This window comes from Rattus norvegicus, chromosome 15 (genome assembly GCF_021556685.1).
Source record: "Rattus norvegicus strain SHRSP/BbbUtx chromosome 15, alternate assembly SHRSP_T2T, whole genome shotgun sequence".
In the NCBI taxonomy this organism is placed as follows: domain Eukaryota; kingdom Metazoa; phylum Chordata; class Mammalia; order Rodentia; family Muridae; genus Rattus; species Rattus norvegicus.
The window spans coordinates 41,096,222-41,118,044 of record NC_141548.1 but is presented as its reverse complement, the minus strand read 5'-3'; the positions used below and the strand labels follow the sequence as shown (position 1 = coordinate 41,118,044).

The 21,823-nt window shown below is 47.7% G+C and overlaps 1 protein-coding gene and 1 long non-coding RNA gene across 7 annotated transcripts in view; one reads left to right on the top strand and one right to left on the bottom strand.

Moving 5' to 3' along the window:
* The window catches only part of Gata4 (GATA binding protein 4), a 71,801-nt gene that overhangs the window by 19,319 nt on the left and 30,659 nt on the right, over nt 1-21,823 (top strand). For 2 of the 4 annotated variants that reach the window (XM_087586470.1, XM_087586469.1), the window contains exon 2: nt 10,074-11,169. In XM_087586470.1, coding sequence (XP_087442596.1) covers nt 10,557-11,169 — 613 coding nt within the window. In that variant the 5' untranslated portion in view covers nt 10,074-10,556. Of the gene's footprint in view, nt 1-6,098; nt 6,535-10,073; nt 11,170-21,823 lie in introns of those variants that run through there. The other 2 variants (XM_087586468.1, NM_144730.1) reach the window with 2 other exon arrangements.
* Nucleotides 2,377-6,253, bottom strand: LOC102548615 (uncharacterized). Of its 3 annotated transcripts, XR_015638862.1 has the most exons (3): nt 5,925-6,253; nt 4,668-5,393; nt 2,377-3,450 (listed from the first exon to the last, which is right to left on the bottom strand). It is a non-coding gene; the product is annotated as an uncharacterized LOC102548615 (long non-coding RNA). The 3 variants fall into 3 exon arrangements; XR_015638863.1 differs by lacking the exon at nt 5,925-6,253 and having other exon boundaries at nt 5,320-5,595; XR_015638861.1 differs by lacking the exons at nt 4,668-5,393; nt 5,925-6,253 and adding an exon at nt 3,545-3,917.

Genomic DNA, 21,823 nt, shown 5'->3' with positions numbered 1-21,823 from the left:
GCCCCTCCCCAAGCTTGGGACTGGGCTTGAGTCAGAGCTAGTTCAGACGCTGTTTTTGCACTTGGGCTTCGGGCTTCCTTGACATTTTCCTGTCTCTCTGGGTCCGCCACGACGCGGCGCCTGCTTGGGCGTCTTCTCTGGCACGAGGTCACCTCTGACTCCTCGCGGGTGAGGTGAAAGGTGCTGGGTCGGCAGGCGTTCTTTCCGGCCACTTCGGGTGAGGGAGGAGGCTGACTGTGCGGAAGCAGGTCCAAGCTTGCGCTAGGAAACAGTAGGTCTCTCCGGGTCGCCCCTAGTGTGCGCATGTTGGGAGTCCTTCAGGGGAAAGCGCTGGTGTCTACTTGTAGAGTCGGAAGAGGGAAGCCCAGCAGTTCTGTATAGCCCCGTGACTGGAAGAGAAGGTAGTGGGGATCCTAGAGAGGCAACCTACCAAGGGCTGCTGCTGAATGGTTCCAACACCTCAGAAGGCCCAGTCCTTTATAGTTCGGCCCAAGGATGGTCTCCTCCTTTTGTACTTAGCCCTAATCCTTCTGACCAGTTTTGTGTCTTTGTGTATCTGAGGCCTCCACCCTCAAGCCCCCACACATTCTATCTGCCATTTGATATTCTACCTATTTGATGTGTTCTCCCTCTGTCTTTATTTTATGGAAAAAAACTAGCTAGGACAGCAACAAGTTTCTACCCCTGAAAGTTCTGGGCACCTGTCTCCCCTCCCCTATTCTTGTTCTTTGCTTTATTTCGTTCTCCCTTTCTCTCTTTCTTCCCGTGTTCATGCGCCCCACTTTCCAATTTTCTCCAGTCCTGGTGTCTGACAGTCTGCAGTCCTTCCAGGATTTATCGATCTGGACCTTCTGAGATGTTAGAGGCATCCCGCAGCATCCCTTGGTGGGCTGCCTCTCTAAGATCCCCACTACCTTCCCTGCCAGTCACAGCTAGCTTCTCAAGTTAAACTTGACTTCCAGCATCCGGTCTACATCCAGACACCCATTCTTCTTGCCCTTCTCAGGGCGTCCAGCATTACCGGAGATACAGCCTAGACTTTGATATGCAATTTGTAGTTAGGAATATGTGCAACCAGGACTGGATTAGCACTCTGCAGATCTGTCCCTGGCCCCGTGTCTTCTTCTAGGGCTAGGTGGAACTGTTGGACATCACCCATGGACCAAAACTTTTTTTTTTTTTTTAAAGAGCTTTGTGCTCTCCCAGCAACACCAGAAATGCTATTAACAGCCCCTCTTGCCTAGTGGTATGTGACTTTAAGGAAGGAAAAGGCAGAGACAGAGGCAGGTCCAGCACTGTGAGTTTAAGATTAGCCTGGTCTATATAGCAGGACTCTGCCTCAAACCAACCAACCAACCAACAAACAAACAAACCTTTCTTGCAAATTCAACCATTCAGCAAACGCTCATTGAACACCTACTATGAATTAGCCTCAGTTTTCACCTCACAGAGTGTATTTTTTTGGAGGATGTGGTGATATGAAAATTTATGCCAGCCACCACAGACAAAAGAATTTCCAATCTCAGGGATAAAAGACCTAAGGATAAATCGAATGGATTTAAAGAATGGAATGGGGAATTAATGGTGCTCTATCTCTGGGTATAGTGCTAACCCTGGGCAACTTTAAAAGTATAAATGAGGAAAGAGGTTTCACGTGTGAACGAATTCAGCACCAGTTCACCAAGAATGATGGCAGAAGTGGCACCTTAGATCTCCAAAAGAACGGCCCCTACACACAGGGTGTAGAACACCCCTACAGGTGACCCTGTAGTCTCAGAGCAGACCCGAAGAGGGCAACTCCCTCTCTCTGGAGCTCCCTTTATCTGTCGCTGGGATGGGTACCCTTCCCTAAGGAAAGGACTCCTTTGAGTCCTTGGGGAAGCCAGAAGAAGAGGGTCTGCGGAAGAAGAGGGTGTCAGCAAGTCTATTTCAGGACTACAGCTCTGGGCTCCTGGAACACATGGAGACCTTGCCAAAACTGGGACTCTGAACTGAAGACCTTCCCAAAGCCTCTGGTATCATTCATAAACTTAGCAAAAAAAAAAAAAAATTACAAAAGGCTTTGGATTTTCTTAGATTATAAGACACAGTTTTGTTCTAAACTGAATTTGAATTTTTAAATATCAGACGGGTGACAAAGAAAAATTTAAAGACTAAAAAATAAAAGGACTGTCACAAGGAGTATTTTATGGCTGCTATTAGAATATTAGGAAGTAAGATGGGGATTTGGATTGGAGACCCGCTGCCTCCCCACACACTTCACCACCTAGAATCTGAGCCCCAAACTTTCTGTGTCATTTTAAAAATGAAAATGGTAGTTTTGTCTTCTTCTTTCTTGCTTTGCAATGTTTCCCCCAAAGAAAAATTGTGGAGAGCTTTTGGGGCTTCTAGGAATTTGGCAAGTTTTATTTAAAAAAAAAAAAATAGGAGAGTGACCTGTAACTTAGAAGTGACTGTGAAATATGCCACCAACTGGTCTACTGACTGGAAATACTGGGAAGCATTTTCCCAGGTCTGTGAGGAAAGCACAGCTTCATTTTTGCAGCTATTCTTTTTTGCAACATCAAACAATTCTTTAAACGCCAAACAACTAGAAAGGGCTACTTCCTTTTATAGTGAAACCTCAAGATCTGACTCCAGGTACCAGGCTAGATCTAGGGTGTCTACAAAGAATTCAAAACCGTGCCTCTTCAGCCTGGAATCCCAGGAGCTGAAGGTTCAGGGCTGGGGGAAGAGTGCATAGGGGTTGGGTACCCAGACTTGGCCGTACAGGTTCTTTGCTTCTTTATTTTTTCTTGAATAAGATGAGGTGCGTCCAGGTGTTCTCTTCCAATGTTTTTGCTTTGATCAGGGTGATCTCGAGATGAGGGTTGATAGTCACTGAGGAAAGGAACGTGGTGTCTGTGGTGTCAGGCTCCGTTGTTAGGAGAGGGGACCAAATTCGTTCAGTGCGGGTCACTTTACACATCTAGCTCAGATCCTTTGTAGTTCTATCGGCACAGCTGTACCTGGGGTGTACTTTCGATAGGACCAAGGTGGACTTCGTAGTGTTTTCTTGTCTCCCTTATCGTACACTGGAAACTGTCCAAGCTCCAGATTCTTTCCAGACCTCATTTCTCTCTCACTGCTTTGCTTGTGAATTGATTCCCGCTGAATTCGGAGAGGCAACCGCTCCAGAAAATGCTGACACAGTGGTGACCAATGTTGATCACCATTTAAACCGAATCACATGGGTCCCAGAGGGCACTTGCTGGTGCCCAATTCCTTGGGGGTGGAGGGAAGATCTCTCTTGGTCTCTGTGTGAAATCCAACATCTGTTGTTTGTTTTGTTTTTCCTTCGAGGAAATTCAGGTCCCAATTCCTTCAAGTCCCAATTCCTATGTACGTCGTGTTCAGCCTACAGTTTCGTTTCTGCTATCTTGGGGATAGGCTTTAGTCTCAGGATCCTTCCTGGAACAAGAAATAAAACTTACTCTTTTTCGATGCAAGGATTATTTACGAATACCCCTTAATTCAATCTTATTATGGAAAGTCACGGACTTACTGCTGGGTCATTAGATGCTCCACCTCCACCCTGAGCAAAAAGATCTAAGAAGGTTGAAGGTGAACCTGATTTTCTGCCCATAGACCATGGGAAAGGAAAGCAGAAAGGGGGACGTGAGTCGGGTTGAGCCACCCTCCCCCGGCCACTCGAGTGACATAGTCCTTAAAAATAGCCAAGTCTGAACCTCAGCGTGCCCAGCCCCCCCTCCTCTCTTTGGCTTTCCTAGTCTGAGAGGAGCCTGGGAACCTCTAGAGGCAGCCGATAACCCGCTCCATCTCCAGCCAGCAAGGCCTTGAAATGCTCCCCGCTCCTGGCAACGCACAGAGGTCGCCTTGGTTCCTCTGGTTCCAGCAGAAGAAGGGAGCAACTGAAGGACCGGAGGCAAAGGGAGGGAGGGAATGAAGAAAAAACCAAAAGCGCCCAAGAAACACGTCTGGTTTGATTCTCAGCCCACACACCGGGAAAAAATTTGTTGTGTGGGACCCAGAGTGTGGGGGTTAAGTCACAGGAAGCTGAAACAAATGTCTCTGTCCCAGGCGCCTTCGGAGTCAGAGAATTGTCTCGGGTCTCCGGCTCGCAGCAGTCAGCTCAGCGGGAGATCCCTGCAAAGAAAAGCGGCCTGGGAGTGTTTGGCTGACCTTAGCAAGAGCTAAGAATCACGCGATGCACTTACAGACTTCATAGAGTCTCTTAACCGCACAGAGCAAAGTATCTCCAGTCTCCTTTCAAACGGCTAGAACCTGGGTTTCAGGAAGGATGATGTGTGGGTAAGGGTGGGGATAGTTAGCTTCAGGACACCACCTTACTATAAGGCTCATCCGGGCACAGGGAGAATGGGAGAATGCCCCCCTGAAAGCTGCCGGAGACCTTGGTACCGCGGAGGCAGGCGTTTTAGAGGGCTGCTCCCCCACCTCCTCCCTCAGACACTAAGCCTCAAGCCTCAGACTTCATGGGTGACAAACAAAATCAGGAACGCTAGATTTGGCCCCAAGCTTAGTGCATTTTGATTTTGATCTATAGGGGTTACTACAACGAGGCAGGTCTGAGATGAGAGAGAGAGAGAGAGAGAGAGAGAGAGAGAGAGAGAGAGAGAGCTAGCCGTTGGCTTCGTTTCTCTCCTCACCAGGTAGCTGAGGGTGTCTTGTAAAATAAAGCAAGGGCCACGCCATTCTCTGCATTCATCCGAGAGTCTCAGAAAGGAGTTTGCTCGAGGAGAGGTGGAAAGGAGGGTTCGTTGATGCCTCTGGAGCCCCCAGAATAACGTCCCTAAACCTTTACCAGACCTCGAACCTGCAGCCCCTGATTCTGACCAGGAACTGTTTAGGATGAGTGGGGGCCTAGAGAAGGAACTCTAGTCTTGGGGCCCCAGCTTCCAGGGCGCTAAAGGGCTCAAACTGGCGGCACCCGGGGCTACGTCAGTAGGTCAAGCCAGAGCGCCGGCCTTCAGCAGCTCTGCACCCCTGACGGCCTCGGTTTTCTCTCCTTCTCTAGAGCCTCTCTGGACCTCAGGCCCCTTTGATTTGGAAAAGAGAATTTCCCCCACCTCCACTCAGCGCATCCGTGCTCAGTCCTTCCTCTGGGATTTTCCTGAGATCCCCACGCGTTGGCCAAAGTCCCACGGGTTTTCCCTTTCAATCCGCTCCACATCCCAGTCCCAGCCTGTGCCTAGAGCCTGAGTTGCTTTTGCATGCGGGGCAATTGCTATCTGTTGTCAGTCCTAGAACTGCGACAGCGGGTGCCAGCCTGAGCCTTCTCAGGCAGCGCGGGGTTCTTACCGGGTGGTATTCCAGCCCCCTCCTGACCCCTCTAATCTTGTATGGGAAACCTGTGCTGGGGAGAGAAACGCGGCCTTAAAAGAAAAGGAAAAAAAAAAAAAACTTAAGCCGAAAACGCGAGAGCCACCAGAGAGCTGTTATCTGCAGCTGAAGGCTGCGGTAATCGATGGGTTATTTTTACGCGGTAATAGGGCCCTGTGATTGCTCTATTAACCTTTAGACCTGTCTGAGGGACTCTCCCCTCACAGCCCCGCTGCGCCAGGGCCCACAGGCACTGACGCCGACTCCAAACTAAGGTCTGACACCCTCCCTACCCCCACTCTAGGGAGGGAACTACAGCCTTTGGATGGGTTCTAACGTTGGAGACCAAGCTCCCAACCCCCACTTCGTCCTTTGATTGGACCCCAGCCGGTGAGGGCTACAGGGAGAACAGGGACACGTGTGGAGGGACCGGAGGCCGCAGGAGTTGGAAGCAGTGAGGGTGAGGGGTGCGCATTTTTGTATAAATATGTAAACTCCTGGGCTGGTGGCGGGTTCTCGGCGCCTCGCAGTCTCCACCGGCTCGTGGGAAGGAGAAAAGGGCGTTTGCGTCTCTAAGCACCGACCTTAAGGGCCAGTTCAGGTTTTAGAGCCTCCTGACCCTCTCCCGAGCTCATTTCAAGGGCCCTGTAGATCTGAGTCCAGCCAGGCACCCCGGGTGACCCAGTGCCCCACAGGCGACCATGAGCCCAGAGTGCCAGGTCACCTTCTCCTCTACCAGCCACGCCCCTTGAAAACGGCGTCTGGACTTGGACCACTGAGAGTGGGGAGGAAGAGAAGAAACTCGAGAATAAACACGATCCTTGGCAGAGCAGCAAACCGCAAGGACGTCGGGCTGCACCGAGGGCAGAGCGGAGCGCTGGTACTGAGCACTTTCATTCCCCGAGAGATCCGCGCGCATGGACTTTGCCTGCTGGGGGAGCTTTGGGAACAGTCCCGCGGGCGGGCACCGGGCGGAGGTGCTGCCGGGTCCACTCTCCCCCGCCCCCGCCCTTGCACGTGACTCCCTTAGGCCAGTCAGAGCAGGCGATCGCAACGCGGGGGCCCCGGGAACCGCTCCGGGAGCAAGGGACAAGCCGGAGGCCTGCAGAGTGGTCGCCCGAGGCTCCGCTGTTGCTGCAGCTCCGCGGACTCACGGAGATCGCGCCGGCTCTCTGGGAAACTGGAGCTGGCCAGGTAGGGTTCCCCCGATTCCCTGCTCTTTTCCCGGGCAGGAGAAACTCACAAGTCCGCCGCCCTAGTTTGCCTGGAATAGGGAGGTAGGTAGCTGGGAAAGGAGACGCCGGTCACTCCAGTGCCCCCAGATTGGCTAAAAACTGCTCCGCTTTTGACTTTGGCCTAGCGAGGACTTTAAATCGAATGAGACTGATTAGGAGCAAAAACAGATGGGTGCTGGAGAGGTGCGTTTGATTGTTTGGGAGGAAACTTGAATACTTTTAATCCGCCCTGTTTGCAGATTCTCCAGCTTTGCCTTGCATCCCTCTGGTCAGGGCCGGTATAACCTCTCTGACCAACTGACCCAGGACAGGCCGCATAGCCCACACTTTGGGGCGCAGTCGGGGCTGTGTCTCTAGCCTGCGACGCGGGGAGTGCAGAGTGGCGGTGGCAGGCAGCCTTGGGACCTAAGGGAGGGCTGGAGGAGCTCAGAGATAGGCTCCGAGGCTTGCAGAATCTTTTCTGCTTTCTAGCCAACCTCTTCAAACTCCTCTAATCTCAGCAATTGTGAGCGCTGCGCACTGCAGAACTGCCCACCTACACTGCTTTCGGGGGAGAAAGCGACCCTGATGGTGGTCATCAGGGAAATTCCTTGTTAGTCACCTTTAGCTCCCCTGATCCACGTATTCTGTCGCTTGGATGTGGCCTGGGAGAGAGTAGGCAGTTGTTACTCTTGTGGGGAGGGGTAGCTAGATGATGAACTTTCACCAGGTAGAAGGAAAGAGGGGCTTTTCGGTAGAAAGGAAGAGGATTGTGAGGGACCCAAGGCAGTAGACGATCTGTGGAAACAAGGCCGCGTTGCTGGGAAGCACCTCGGGAATTTGTTTCCTGTACCTTTGGAAAAGGAAGGCAGCCAGGAAAGGACACTGCTTCGGACTTTCGAAGAAAGAAAAGCTGCGTGGGGAGAATGGCCAAGAGTTCTTACTGAGGACTAGTGTTTAAGTTGGTTAGTGACTCGGTCTCAGTATGGCGGGACCGGAGAGACCCGCGGGAGCCTAAAGGAAAGACCTGGGGGTGGGGGGAGATAAATTCCGCGTGGTGCATTTTGTCAAAATCAGGTTCCCAAAGAGCTGTGGACTACAAAATGAAAAGAGAAAGAATTTTCTCACTGTTTGGGAACTGGGGTGAACCTTGTAGGGCGATTTGAAGGAGAGAGAAAAGTCTAGGCCTGACTAGACTTATGTGAGAGTCTAGAGGTCACCCGGCCCCAGATCACAGACCAGTAGGAATCCAGCTAAGAGAACAATTTCTGGCCTTTCCGAAAAGAGGGATGTCTTCTCCACCTTCTATTGTTCCAGTAATCCAACTTCAGGTTAAAGCATCAGCCATTTGAAACTTCAGAGAGCCTCTGCACACAAGCCTGATCCCAAACTGGTTTAGTGCTTGCAGTTTTCAAGCTTGCACATTAACACCGCACATATACTGTAAGTTAGATTACAGAATGCTAAATCTCTTAACTGCTGTTAGTCAAAAAAAAAAAAAAAGATAACTTACATTACTTATAAAAAAATTCCCGAGTTGACATTACAGAAAGTGCAATTAACTAGGCCAACTACTTGATTTAAAAAATAAATGATGGATTTTTTAATCGATGTAAATCTGTATATTTGCTTATCAGAGTCCGGAGATTTCTAGGAAGTTTTAAGCTTTGTGCTTTTCTTTTTAAAGGGAAGAGTTGGTGATCTCAGGGCAAGTTTTTTGTATCCGTTCTGCCAAATTTGCTAGAAGTGAATGTCCAACTGCCAAGCCGGCCGTTTATTGCATTGCTGGAAGGAACTATTCATTCACCAAGCCGATAGTTTGTTGCATAGCTTGAAAACGTAAATACAAAACAATTTATCAGTCACCATGCAACTGCACACTTTATGATTCCATTATTGAGAGAGATGATGCAAAGTTAGTAGAAAACACTAGTGTATATATTAAACGCCTAATTCCAGAATTTTACAGTAATAAAGATGGCGATTTCTTGTAAGTATAAATTAAGTCCCAGGTAGTCTCTTGCAATATAAACTAGAGATCTGCACTAATAGCTGTTCTATTGAATTTTCTGTGTGCCTGTTCTAGACTTTTAAGATTTGGTTATGAATGTTTTGTGTGTATTAAGTTATAATATGACCACAATCCTCCAATAACTGTAAGACAACAGGTACCTTTAATATTTGCACTTTACAGATGAGGGACCGAGGGGTCTAAAGTTTTTATTCAGGAAGTAGACAGATCCTGGGTTTGTATCTAGTTCATTTAATATTATTGCGGATGCATCGTTCACTATATAGAAACCAATCGAAAGTAGCTGCCTCTTCTTAAGGGGAATTTCAAATACTCAGGCCCTCCAGCACCCCACTTCAAATCTTTTTTGATCTTCAAGTTGTTTGATCAACAAGTTTCACCTAACTGCAGTTCCCTCTGCAGTGAAATAATGAATGTAGACACCTTTACTTTTGGAGGTTCATAGAGAAAGGATTAAAACATAACAGGTGTGTTAGGAAAATAGAGGCACCCCTGTCATCATACACACACACACACACACACACACACACACACACACACACACACACACACACACCATATTCTCTGGTAATGGCAAAACACAGGATGTCAGGAAGGATGCGGTCAAGCACTAAGAATCAATTCTGGTTTGGTTGGATCTTCAATTCCACAGGAAAAAAGCCATGTAGGGAGCTTGAGTGCTTCCCTGAGTTCTGTAAAGTGACCTTGCTCAACCTGCCTCCTGTTCTGGTCCCCATATACAGTCTGCAAAGTGTTTAAAATGTAACTATTTGAAGAAACGTGTGGCTTGTCTGATTTGACACCCACATGGTGCACAGTATGATTAAGGAGTTTCACAATCCTTTTTATGGTTTCGCCCACACTTGCTCATTTATAAACATTTAGATTCTACCTCTAGGTGTTTGGTTTTTTTTTTTTTTTTTAAAGATTACAAACAAAACATTTGCAGGTTGCTGGTTTTTACAAAGTTTGTCATCGCCTCCGCCCAAATAAAAGTTCTTGTTTGGTCAAGAAAATGTTTGAGGAGAAGTGGGGAAACAAAACTTAAAAACAAAAAAAGATGGAGACCTTTGAGTCCCTAACATTCTTCGGAGCTCAAAAACTTGTACTTACAGAATACTCAGAGAGAGAGAGAGAGAGAGAGAGAGAGAGAGAGAGAGAGAGAGAGAGAGAGAGAGAGAGAGAAGAAAAGGTAAAAGGTTCTTGGTGAAAAGTTAAAATTAAAGTCCTTTCTGATAAGCAATAAATTGACCCAGATCTCAACCAGGAACTTCAAGTCTGAGACTTAGGTCTCCCTCCAAGATACTTGCCACTGGCAGTTTGACCCGGACCAAACAAAGGCTGCCGCTTTCGATCGCACTGAGCGACTGGCCGGACCCAGGCAGAGGCGGGTCTCGTTTGCTGTGCGAGAGAAGCCTTGGAAACCTGGAACATGGTTCTGAAAACCGTATTGTGAACTGCTCTCACACTTGTCTTTTCTCCTTCAGGACTGTCGCTTCGAAGGGAACGGGCCCTCTTCGTCCTTCGCTGGAGCCGCACTGGAGCCACCAAATGCGCCTGGGTGTGCAGCAGGCAGAAAGCAAGGACTAGGCACCTCTAGCCCGTGGGTGATCCGAAGGCCTGCGCAGGGTGTTCGAGACCAGTCTTGACTGAGTTCTGGGCATCTCCAGCCTCTGGGCCCTGGAGTAGAGTCAGCCCTCCTGCAGTTTCTGGAGCAACCACAAATCCAATTTGGGATTTTTGTTTTCTTCTTGAGCAAACCAGAGCCTAAAGATTGTTGCTCTGATGCTGGATTTAATTCGTATATATTTTGAGCGAGTTGGGCCTGTCCTCATTGTTTTTTGATCTCCGTTTTCGCGACAGTTCTGCACACCTGTATTCCAATTCTTGTCGCTTTGGTCTGCCGCGCCCGCGTGGGCTCCTTGACTTGCAAATAAAGGGGAGCACACCGAAGCTCAGAGCTTGGGGCGATGTACCAAAGCCTGGCTATGGCCGCCAACCACGGGCCCCCGCCGGGCGCCTACGAAGCGGGTGGACCTGGCGCCTTCATGCACAGTGCGGGCGCCGCGTCCTCGCCCGTCTACGTGCCCACTCCGCGGGTGCCGTCCTCTGTGCTGGGCCTGTCCTACCTGCAGGGCGGAGGCAGTGGTGCTGCTTCTGGAGCCACCTCGGGTGGCAGCTCCGGGGCCGGCCCGTCGGGTGCTGGGCCTGGGACCCAGCAGGGTAGCCCGGGCTGGAGCCAGGCTGGAGCTGAGGGAGCCGCTTACACCCCACCGCCTGTGTCCCCGCGCTTCTCCTTCCCGGGGACTACTGGGTCCCTGGCGGCCGCCGCCGCCGCTGCCGCAGCCCGGGAAGCTGCAGCCTACAGCAGTAGCGGCGGGGCAGCCGGCGCTGGCCTGGCTGGCCGAGAGCAGTACGGGCGTCCGGGCTTCGCAGGCTCCTACTCCAGCCCCTACCCAGCCTACATGGCCGATGTGGGCGCATCCTGGGCCGCAGCCGCTGCCGCCTCCGCCGGCCCCTTCGACAGCCCAGTCCTGCACAGCCTACCTGGCCGGGCCAACCCTGCGAGACACCCCAATCTCGGTGAGTACCGAAGGGCCTTGAGCCCAGTGTGGGGCGTTTAATTTTCCCAATTCTGTTGGGGTTGGGGAACATCCCTGATGCAAGGAAGCCCCCCCAGAGAGGCAGCCTGGAAGTCGGAGACTCCAGTTGGTGGTGGCAGCAGCGGTGATGAGTGATCTGGCCACCGCGAGTCCAGTGATGCCCTTCTGTAAATGGGTGGCCTGGTCTGCACAGCCTGCTGGTGACAGTGAGACGTACTGGGTTCTCTAGGGTCAGCTGGAGCAAACTGGGAGCTCATACCTAGGATTCAACCCCTATTTCCTCCATTCCTTCCTCTGAGACCTGAGCGAACTTGAGACCTGCGCCATTTGGCAGCCAGGTTAGAGGATCCCTCAGGGTGGCAGATGACTTTCCTCTAGGGGGTTTTCACACCGGAAATAATGAGATCCGCAAAGGAGACCGCCAGAGGTGGGTTAAACTGGAGCCTAGCCCTACTGAGTCCTCAGGCACACCCTGGGTTCTTTTAGGTCAGTGTCTGGGGACAGTGCACAGGGGCCTCCTTATAACTGCTTGAATTACTTGGAGACCTCGTAGGGCTGCCTTTTCTCAGGAAGGCCAGATTAGCAGTAACAGTGGCCAGTATTCTTGTCCAATGTCAGACTCGGAGGGACTGCAGACTTGCCCACTTACACAATCTACACACCTAACATTCAGTGGGGCCCTAGCCACTTGGGCGGGGGCGGGGGTAGGGGTGGGGTGGGAAGACCCTACTCATGTAGAATTTCTGGAATGGATCGGAGGTGCAGTTTGGATTGAGCTGGCTCTAGGAAAGGAAGGAAGCACAGACTTGAGAAACAAAGTTAATGTTTATTGACTACCTACTAAGTGCTAACTCCTTTTGCATTTGCTGTCACTTTGAAGAGTAAAGTCTATCCCTTGCCACTCCCTGGGTGGCCTTGGAAGGTCCCTCAAGAGGGGGGTCTAGCCAAACGTATGTCCCAGGTAAACTGATTAACAGTGGAAGTGGCGCCAGGGCTGGGTTTGTGGCCACCAACGTCCTCCTCCCCTGCAGTGCCAAGTAGACTGCACCCTGAGGAAGGAGCACAGGGCAGGGTGGAAGTGGGCCTGCCGGGCGGGCGTTGGCCTGCATCTTTAGTAGCTGAGTTCCCTCCAACCCAACCCAACTCCTAGCTTAAAATAAGAAGGAATAAACTGGGTGTGATACCCTATGGCTGTAATTCCAGAGATAGGGAACATAGCCTGAGGTACATAGCAGACCCAGTTTAATTTAAAAGAAAAAAAAAAAAACAAACAAACCAAAATCCTAGAGTCAGAATTTAGTGTTTGGATATGCAAAGAGTGAAGCGCCCATCCAAAGCTGAAGAAAACATTCCGGTATTCATTATAAAAACAAAACAAGGTGACATTGTGTGACTGTACATGTGAGCATGTGAGCTTGGGAGCTGAAGAAGGTTCCCCAAACTCTAGGAGCCACACACAGCAAGTAAAACAATAGGGCACACCTCCTCTCTTCCTGAGAGATTGTATGTTAGGCTCTCATGTCTGCCCTACAAGTCAGCCCACGAAATCCCTGCTTCCAGCCAAGTGTGATGTGGGGATTGTCGGGAGGGAGGACCAGGCATGTGTTTGGGAGATATTTTTGTTTGTTTTGTTTTTGTTTTTAATCACATAGCTCAGGCGGATCTGGCAGTCTGATGCCAATGCTCCAATTAAAAAGTGCTCTCTGTGAAGGTCTGTTCTTCTCCAGCCTCCCCCTAGGACAGAAGATTAAACAGTCTCCGACTTTGGTTGGGTAAAGGCTCTACTGCCAAGAGAGGGTCCCAACCGCTTCCTTCCTACATGCTTTGTAAACGGCCTGCCTACCCTTGGACCTTAATAAGGCTTGGTAGCTTCAGCAAGAATCGGCCATCATACCAGCTGATGGTACCAAGTGACTGAAGGATAAAGAGAACAGATTCTCTGGGGCTTATTGAGAGGTCCCTTTTGGATAGATGTTATGACCACTGAGCTCTAAAACAGCATATAGCATGCCCATGGGACCACAGGCTTTTTGGAGCCACCAAACCTCAGTGCCACGTGACCTTGGGCAAGTTGCCTACCTCTGTCCGTCTCATCTCATATTCTGTAGGGTGACTTCAGTTCAGCTTAACTTCTCTTAGAGTATCCTGACTTTGGTAATCTGCATGATGTCTAGTAATTGATCTTTTATAAATGATAGCTGTTTTTTTTTTAAATTAATTTTCTACTTTTTCTGGGACTAAAGGACTTCCTAGGACTTGGAAATTTTAGCATTAAACCTGAGACAGTCTCTGTTGAGCAGGGATAGTTGGTTACCCTAGATATATAAATGTATAAATAAACATTACCCTAATTAGATATGAAAATTTATAAATGACTTATGGTAAGGTAAAGGGAGATGAGCTGAGAGCCAAGCTGAGAAAGCAGGAGAGGAACTTCCCTCTGAAACCCCGGAAGACTCCAGCTAGGGTTCCACAGGAAAGAACCTGGGCCTGCTGTTACAACATGAGAGAGAGAAACACAGATTCACTTACCCAATGCATGTGAAGAACTGCAGAATGGTACAATGGTCCCATTGCTTTGCTTTAGTAACAGAATCTTCTCCAAAGGTAAATCTCGGAGACCGATTCCTAAGTCTGAAATGTCTTTAGTGTGTGTTGAGGAGACGTAAGCAAATATTGTTATTCTTGTCTATGAGGCTGAACTGTTTGGGTATTAACAGCTAACATCTAGCAAGTTTTTGGGCTGGCTATTGGAATGAGGCAAAAAAAATAAATAAAAATAAAGATGATAAAAACCAACAGGGCCATGTGAAAATACCTGAACTTGGCAAGAAATAAATTCCTCCCTGACTGTAATATATGTGACCTTTAGTTCATTCCAAGTTCAACAGACCTAGGACCCTGAAGCCGTTGCTAGAAGCATTAATTAGACACAGTAATGGAATTCTGTGACCTTACTGAGGCGGGTACAGAGTCTTACTCATATATAGGTGCCTGGCACATGCTGGGCAAGTAGCAAATATTTGAGTAGAGATCTGGGAGGTAATTGCCCCAGGACTCTGCCCTGCCCTGGTCAAACCACACAGAAAGACTGCTGTGTCCTTTAAGAAGCGAAGTAGAACTGGGTGTGGTGGCATACACCTGTGACCCAGCACTCCGGAGGCTGAGGCAGGAGAATTGAGCACTCAAGGCTAGTCTGAGCTCCATAGCAGTCCCCTGCTTAAAAAAAAGAAAAAAGGCAAGATAGACCGGGAGAGTCTCAGAGGAGAGTGAGCAAGACTGTCGAGGACTCTGGGAACCTGGGACCCCTGCAGAAGGCTGGGCTCTGAGGTTGTTCTGCTCTCGGTGAGCAGGTGCTAGGTCTGAGAATACTGGACTGTGTGGCTGTCGAAAAGTGCAGCACAGATCAAGGCTTGCCTTTGTGTGTGAATGGGCTCTAGGGCTCCAGCTTCCGTGCAGGCTGCATGCACCGCTGCCAAGACAGCTAGCCAAGCAGCCCTTGCATTTTCAGTGCTGCAGGTGTGAACTGTAACATCCTACAACAGAAGAACACAGTGCCATGATGATCCTACTGTAGACGTTTATCTAAGTTCATGGAGATGTGTTGTTGTAAAAATATAAAAAATAAAATAAATATCACTGTCTTTTATCCCCAGCTAAAAATTGTTTTCAGGTTTATTTATTTTGTATGTATGGGTGTTTTTTCTGCACGTGTATACCGTAAGCGACTGGTGCCAGAAGTGGAGAGCAGAAGTCAGAAGAGGGTATAACATGGTCTGGAATGAGAGTTAAGTTGTGAACCATCATGTGGGGGCTGGGACTCAAACCCATGTCCTCTGCATGAGCAACAAGTGCTCTAAACCGCTGAGCCATCTCTCCGTCCTGTGATATATTCTTAAAGTAGGAGGCTTTTATTGTGTGTACAATAGTTAATTTTGTGTCCATTAAGTTTTGTATAGACCTAAAGCCAAAAAAGAAAACAAAAGAAAGAGGAGACTGAAAGAGAGATTAGATATAAAAAATTGACCTTGAAACGGGGCATACTTGTGGGGCCGTTACTGGGATGCCTAAGAAACAAAGCTTACTAAGGAAGAGTAATTTCTTTTTTTTTTTAAAGAAATAAGTGATCCTACTATTCTTAAAGAATTTGGGGAAAATATGGAGTTGTTAGGGTTCAGTGAGAGAAACAAATGTGTGCTTTGCCTGGCACTATGGAAACAATTAAAAAAGCGCAAAGCGTTGTTCCGTCTCGGGTGGGGTGGTGCGCTCAAGGTGTTCAGAGAGTTGAAGACTGAGTTCAGTGGAAAATGCTGTAGTGTTCATTGTGTCTTTGGGGGACTGCTTTATCAACTAGGCCAGTTGCTTTCAGAGCTAGTTCGCTTAGACAGGGAACTCTGCGATCCCTGAGGTAGCCCGTTGGGCGCAAGAACAATTTGTTAGTCTTAAGAAAATCAAAGTTGTTTAATTTTCCGGTTACTACCCTGAACAGGCCAATCAAAGTGGGGACTGGTATGTGGTGCTAAGTGGAAAGCCAATTAAATAAGGAAGGTGTGCTGGGGTAGCCTGGGGTGTGTCTCTGCCTCCAGTGACACCTGTCACTTGCCCGTTTGTGTCCCATGAAAGGGTCAGGCCACATTTGCTGGTGGAATATGTTCAGGAGACAGTTCTAGATAACGGCTTCTTCTGTTCCCTTCCCTGTTGTTTATTTTTCCCCCCTCTTTAAATGCACTCAGAAGACAAACATACTGTGAGGTGTGGGGGACAGGAACTCTGATACCTGTGGGTGGGAATGTTCATTGGTACAAGCTTTGTGGATAGTCGTTGGTAAACCAGTGAAATTACAGAGCAGATAGCCCTTGACACTGAACTTTTGACTCCAAATAATGAAGTCTGAGGTACATATTCGCCACTTTGTCACCCACAATAACAAAACCCAGAAGTAACGCACATGTACACAATCAAGGTGTACATTCATAGGCCGCACACACAAACCTAGGCAGACATGGTTGTCATTATTGGACTGCACAAGATCCCGTCCCAGCCACTAGGAAGTGCTAGAGGTGCGGGGGCACTATATTCTTGGTGTCAAACACAGGCAAACACATTGTATTCATTTGAAAATACGCAATTATCTCGGAAAGCCTTCCTGGTGACCTAGGTAAAGAATTTGTAACATTGACTATTTACGGGGAGCTCGGGGGAAGAAAGGGGATAAAGTTGCTACAGCCATGTGTGCTGTAAAACTGAAAACGTGCTTTGGTCGGCTTAGGCATTTTTGTAATTACTTTGTTGGGCTTCACAATTCTACCAAATATCAAAACACTCTTAGGTCTGGCAAGAGGGTTCAGTGGGCACAAAGGAGCTTGCCACCAATGCTGACAACTTGAGTTTGATCCCCTGGGCCCACGTGGTGAAAGGAGAGAACTAACTTCTGAAGGTTGTCAGTGACCTCCACCCATGCACTGTGGCACACGAATGCATGTGCACAAAAACACACATACACACAACACATACACACATAAAATATAACTTTCACCCACTGAGGTATCTTTCTGGTCCTGTTAATATTTTCTTCATCATCATAAGAAATTTTGCAAGTGCTGTTCAGTGGTAGGTCTCAGCATGTACGATGGATCTTGAGAACGTTTTTCATCCTGCAGAACAGCAACAGTTCCTCAGTTCCCACTCTCTGTAGTCACTTATTCTGCTTCCCGTGGCTGTGACTTTGATCACTCCCCTTACTTCCTATGAGCAAAATTACACCATACTTTTGTCTTTTGTGTCGGGTGCATTTCACTCAATAGAATGTCTTCAAGGTTCACCCACGCTATACCATATAGCAGTTTCCTTCTTTAAGCTGAGGACTCCACTGTGTGACTACATTTCTTCCCTTTCTATGTGGGTGGACACAACTAACTGGCTTCCACCTACCACTGTGGGTCATGCTGCCACGAATGTGCAACGGAACCTTTTGAATTTTAAGAACAGTGATGGTTATCCATTTTTTAATACTATTACACTGGGTGGCCGAGACAGCTCAGTGGATAAATGTCTTTGCTGCCGCCTGCTCCAATCCTGACAGTCTGAGTTTGATCCCCAGAACACGTGTGAAAATGGAAGCAGAGAACCAACTCCAAGGTTGTCCCCTGGCTTCCATACATATCATGGGATGTGGACGCCACAAGATAATGATGGGAAGAAAAGCTAATGAAGCTTTTAAAAACAGACACATCGGGGCTGGGGATTTAGCTCAGTGGTAGAGCACTTACCTAGGAAGCGCAAGGCCCTGGGTTCGGTCCCCAGCTCCGAAAAAAAGAACCAAAAAAAAAAAAAAAAAAAAACAGACACATCGTTCCTGAAAATTTTTAATGGTGTTTATTAGCCATGAGGGAAAAGCACATCGAATTTTATTTTTTATCTGATTTATTCCTTTACAAACTCCTGGGATTTCCCCTAGGCCCTGTTTCAAGATCTCAACAAGCAGCTTGATCCATCCTTACTTGTATCCTGAATCTGTCTTTTGTCTTTGCTCCTTTACTGAGGACAGATCTCATGCTGTGGCAGGTCAAGCTGCAGCTTTGGGGCATCCCAATTTCCTATGTCCCCTCCTGGGCACAAACAGTTATATCTGGTAGTTAGTGATCACATCTGGTGGACAATTCTTCAGATGATGTGACGATCAGAACATGCTGGAAAACCACTAACCTTTTTTGTTTGTTTGTTTCCTTTCTTTCTTTTTTTAAAAAAGATTTGTTTTATTTTATGTATATGAGTACACTGCAGCTGTCTTCAGACACACCAGAAGAGGGCATTGGATCCCATTACAGATGGTTGTGAGCCACCATGTGGTTGCTGGGAATTGAACTCAAGACCTCTGGAAGAGCAACCAGTGTTCTTAACCTCTGAGCCATCTCTCCAGTCCCTCCACACTAACCTTTTACACTGGTAGCCTACACTGCCCTTTAAATATAATGGAGTTGGAGCTGGAGAGATAGTAAGGTGTCTGCTGTGCTAACATGAGAACCTGAGTTCAAATCCCCAACATCCTTATAAGATGGCATTGCAAGTTGTAAGTCTGGTGCTGGAGCAGGTGGAGAGGGGCAAAAACAAGTTGATCTGACTTGTAATCTACTGGCCAGTCTAGTCATACCAGTGAGCTCCAGGGTTAGCAGGAGACTCCATCTCAAAGATGAGGGCCAGCAAGATGGCGTTTGACGCTAAGCCTGACAACCTGAGCTAAATCCCCAGAACCTACATGATGGGAGAAGTGAGGCCACAACCCCATGTTGTCCTTTGACTTGCACACATACACCATGACATATGCATCCCCTCCCCAAAATAATATAATTATAATAATATAATTTAAAAACTAGGTGGCCAAACAGTGGTGGCATACAACTTTAATCCCAGTACTCAGGAGGCAGAGGCAGGTGGATCTCCGAGTTTGAGGCCAGCCTGGTCTACAGAGTGAGTTATAGAACAGCCAGGGCTACACAGTCTTAGGGGTAGAGTGCCAGGATAGGTGAAGAGTGACCGAGGAAGACACTTGAAGTCACCTTCTGGCCTTTCTGTATATGTCTGTCTGTCTGTCTGTCTGTCTGTCTGTCTGTCTGTCTGTCTTTCTCACACATGCACACGCATGCACTCCACAGTTAAAGAAATGTGATGAATTTAGAACAGAAGTCACTGCAGAAGATGTTGCTTCTGCTGAGCGGGAGTGGGGTACGGGGGGAGAAGGCAGGGGGACTGTGTGAGGAGGGTCTCCTTACATTTTCTAGAAGCCTGGTTTTGAGATGGCCTGCTGCCCAGAATAACTTCCAGAGAACTGGTTGACCTTTGATAGATCATGATGAGGCCTCGTGCAGCATTCTCTCAATGGATTACTCACGTATTTTATTGACTCTCTATACAGCTGCTCTCTTGTCATCTTCTGGGGGAAAAAAAAGACCAGGAAAATAGTATAAGCAGGGGTAGCAGGAATTAACCTTGAATCCATCTTAATCTATGTAAATTTATAGCCTTGGCCTGTGGACATGCACATACGAACAGCCTCTTAGAGATGACAGCCTTGTACTACACAACAGCCCACTGTGCAGGAAGCTGGAAGGCTGTGGCTGACTGTGACTGCTAAATCATCCCTGGGTTTGGCGGTTCTGGTCTCTGTTTGCTGGAAAGAAACTAATGCTTGGAAAGTCTTATGCTCTGTGTCCCTGTCCAACACTACCAGCAAGCAGGAGCTCCTTCTGGAGCTTTTCAGCTAGGCCTTCTTGCTTCCTGTGGGCTAGTGTCTCTTCAGGGTCCAGGTCTTCCTGAGTCCTCATCCCACCCATTCCTTCCCATTTATGGAGCTGCCAAGGGCTGATTACATCAATAGGAACCTCAGACTTGAATATCCTTCTCAGCCCCCTAAAGTTGGTCTACAGAGAATGAAAGAAATCTGCCAAATTCAGAGCCAGGTAGTCCCCCAACTTTAGATGGTCTCCATCTTCAATGACCGTCCCAGATGTAACTATGGTAGGTAGAGAAGGAGAGGAGAAAAGAAGACCAGCTATTTTTAATAAAGACAAGTACAGGATGTGTATGCAGACCAGGAAGGAAACCCCAGGCAGTGAAAGGTTGTTCTGCAGGGAACCCAGCTTCCAGTGATGACTTTCCCAGGGTTGGCAGGTGGCCTGTGGTTTTATCTATTGCTGCCCTCTAATCAGAATCAGGCCAGGATATTCAAACTTCTTATCTCAGTGAAGAGAATTTGGTTTTCTGGCTTTTGGCACTTTTACAGTAAAGTCATGTATCAATACATGACTTACTGTAGTTAAAATATCCTTCTTCACTAACAAGTCTAATCTAGGCAGGTAAAGCAATGTATATTTACAGTCATAAAAATGCTTCTAGGAGTGGTATCTGTTGCTGTCTTTTACCCTGTGCTGAACGGCCACAGACATACTTTATTTTTTTTTTTTAATGAGAAATGAAGAAATCACACATGTAGGATGGGCGGGAATTTTTATAGGTTAGAGGCTCTGCTCTGTGGGGTCTCCCAACTGTGGATGAACTTAGCTTCCTTTTTCTTCCCATTGAAACGTCCAGTTCTTCTTCCAGAAATCCAGTCAAACTTTATCTCCTTCACTCAGAACTGATCGATAGCAACTGGTGAGCAGGTTAATTATAATCACAGAATAAACGCAGAAGTCTCAAAGTTCACCACTTTGCAATGTTTTCAGACCCCTCGGGGGACCATGCCAAGAGGTGCTCATTGACCCATCGGAGCAGGTGTGGCAGTTTGAAGCAGGGGCAGACAATCGGATCTGATTTGGGACAATTCAACTGTTTCTTATCTGCAGCTTTCCCTGTTGTATGAAGCCTGTCATTTCAGATAAAGAGGCTCATCCATTGAGTTGCAACCAGGCAGGCTACGTTTGCCTCTGATAAAATTTTCTGGTTGTTTTATCAGATTAGGCTAAAATAGTTATGTGTCTCCAGCCAGGTCTACGGGTCCCTATTCAGATATTTTATCAGGTGTTAGCTCAAGGAGACGGCCCCCTCCCCTCTTTCTTTCTTCAACCCAGGAAAGAACAAGCTGACTTCTAAGCTCATAAATCAAACCGGGTGAAGAGAGGTAGGAATACAAGTTGTCCCTCAAAACTGAGTAGGCAGAAAAGCGAACAACAAATATGACCTTTCCCTAGCTCGTGAGAACTTAACTTGACCCTGCGTGAAGAATGTGGTTCCCATGATCACACAGCAGGAAAATTCTGCTGATTTGGAAAGGAAAAGAAAGACGTTTTTCAGGTAAAGATAACTTCAGAGAAACCAATATTTATTTTTCAATCTCAGGAAAATTTTAATTATCTTTTTATGTATAACTTAATATATAAGAATATGGCAAAATGAAAACCCCCAGGGTGCAACTTGTCAGAAGTCTTACCACAGCCAAGCTAGCCAGGGCCAAGCAGCAATCTCCGGTTTTTCGTTGCTGTGCATATATATAATATAAGCATGTATATATCTATATTTTAAAATTATCATAAAAGTTACTGGAGACAGTTTCTTTAAGAGTAGTGAACCAGACTAGCTCCCAAGCACTCGCTACTCCATAAAGCAAAGTTAGAGGATTAGTCCCAAGAACGGGCATCATGAGCCATCAGATGCTAGAACAGACTCTGGGCTAGCCAATGAAAAGCTACTTTCTATTCTATTATTTATTTCTGTGCTGGGGACTGGATGCAGTGCCTTGAACCTGCTGAGCACACATTCTAACACGGCAGTCTTCTCAGCTTATTTCTAAGTTCTTAATTGCACTCCTTGAAATGAAGTCCTTCTTGCAAGCCGTGCTAATTTATGAGGCTGGAAAATGTGAGGCAGAGTTGTCAACTTGCAGCTAAAAAGGATTTCGGGAGTCCAGCAGCTACAGGGAGGTGACAGTTCATGGTTTCGGTATCCCAGATCTGTGAGTCTGTGGATCTGACCTCTTGTTTTCCTGATGGGTGACTTTGAGCAGCCTACAAGGCTTCTCTTTGCATGCACATCTGCCTGCATTGTAAATGAGGAAAGTCAGGCAAAGGAATGGTGCGGGGAGCTGCCCTAAAGCCCTTGGGGGACTTTTTAAATATTTAATTCAATTTTTAATTATACAT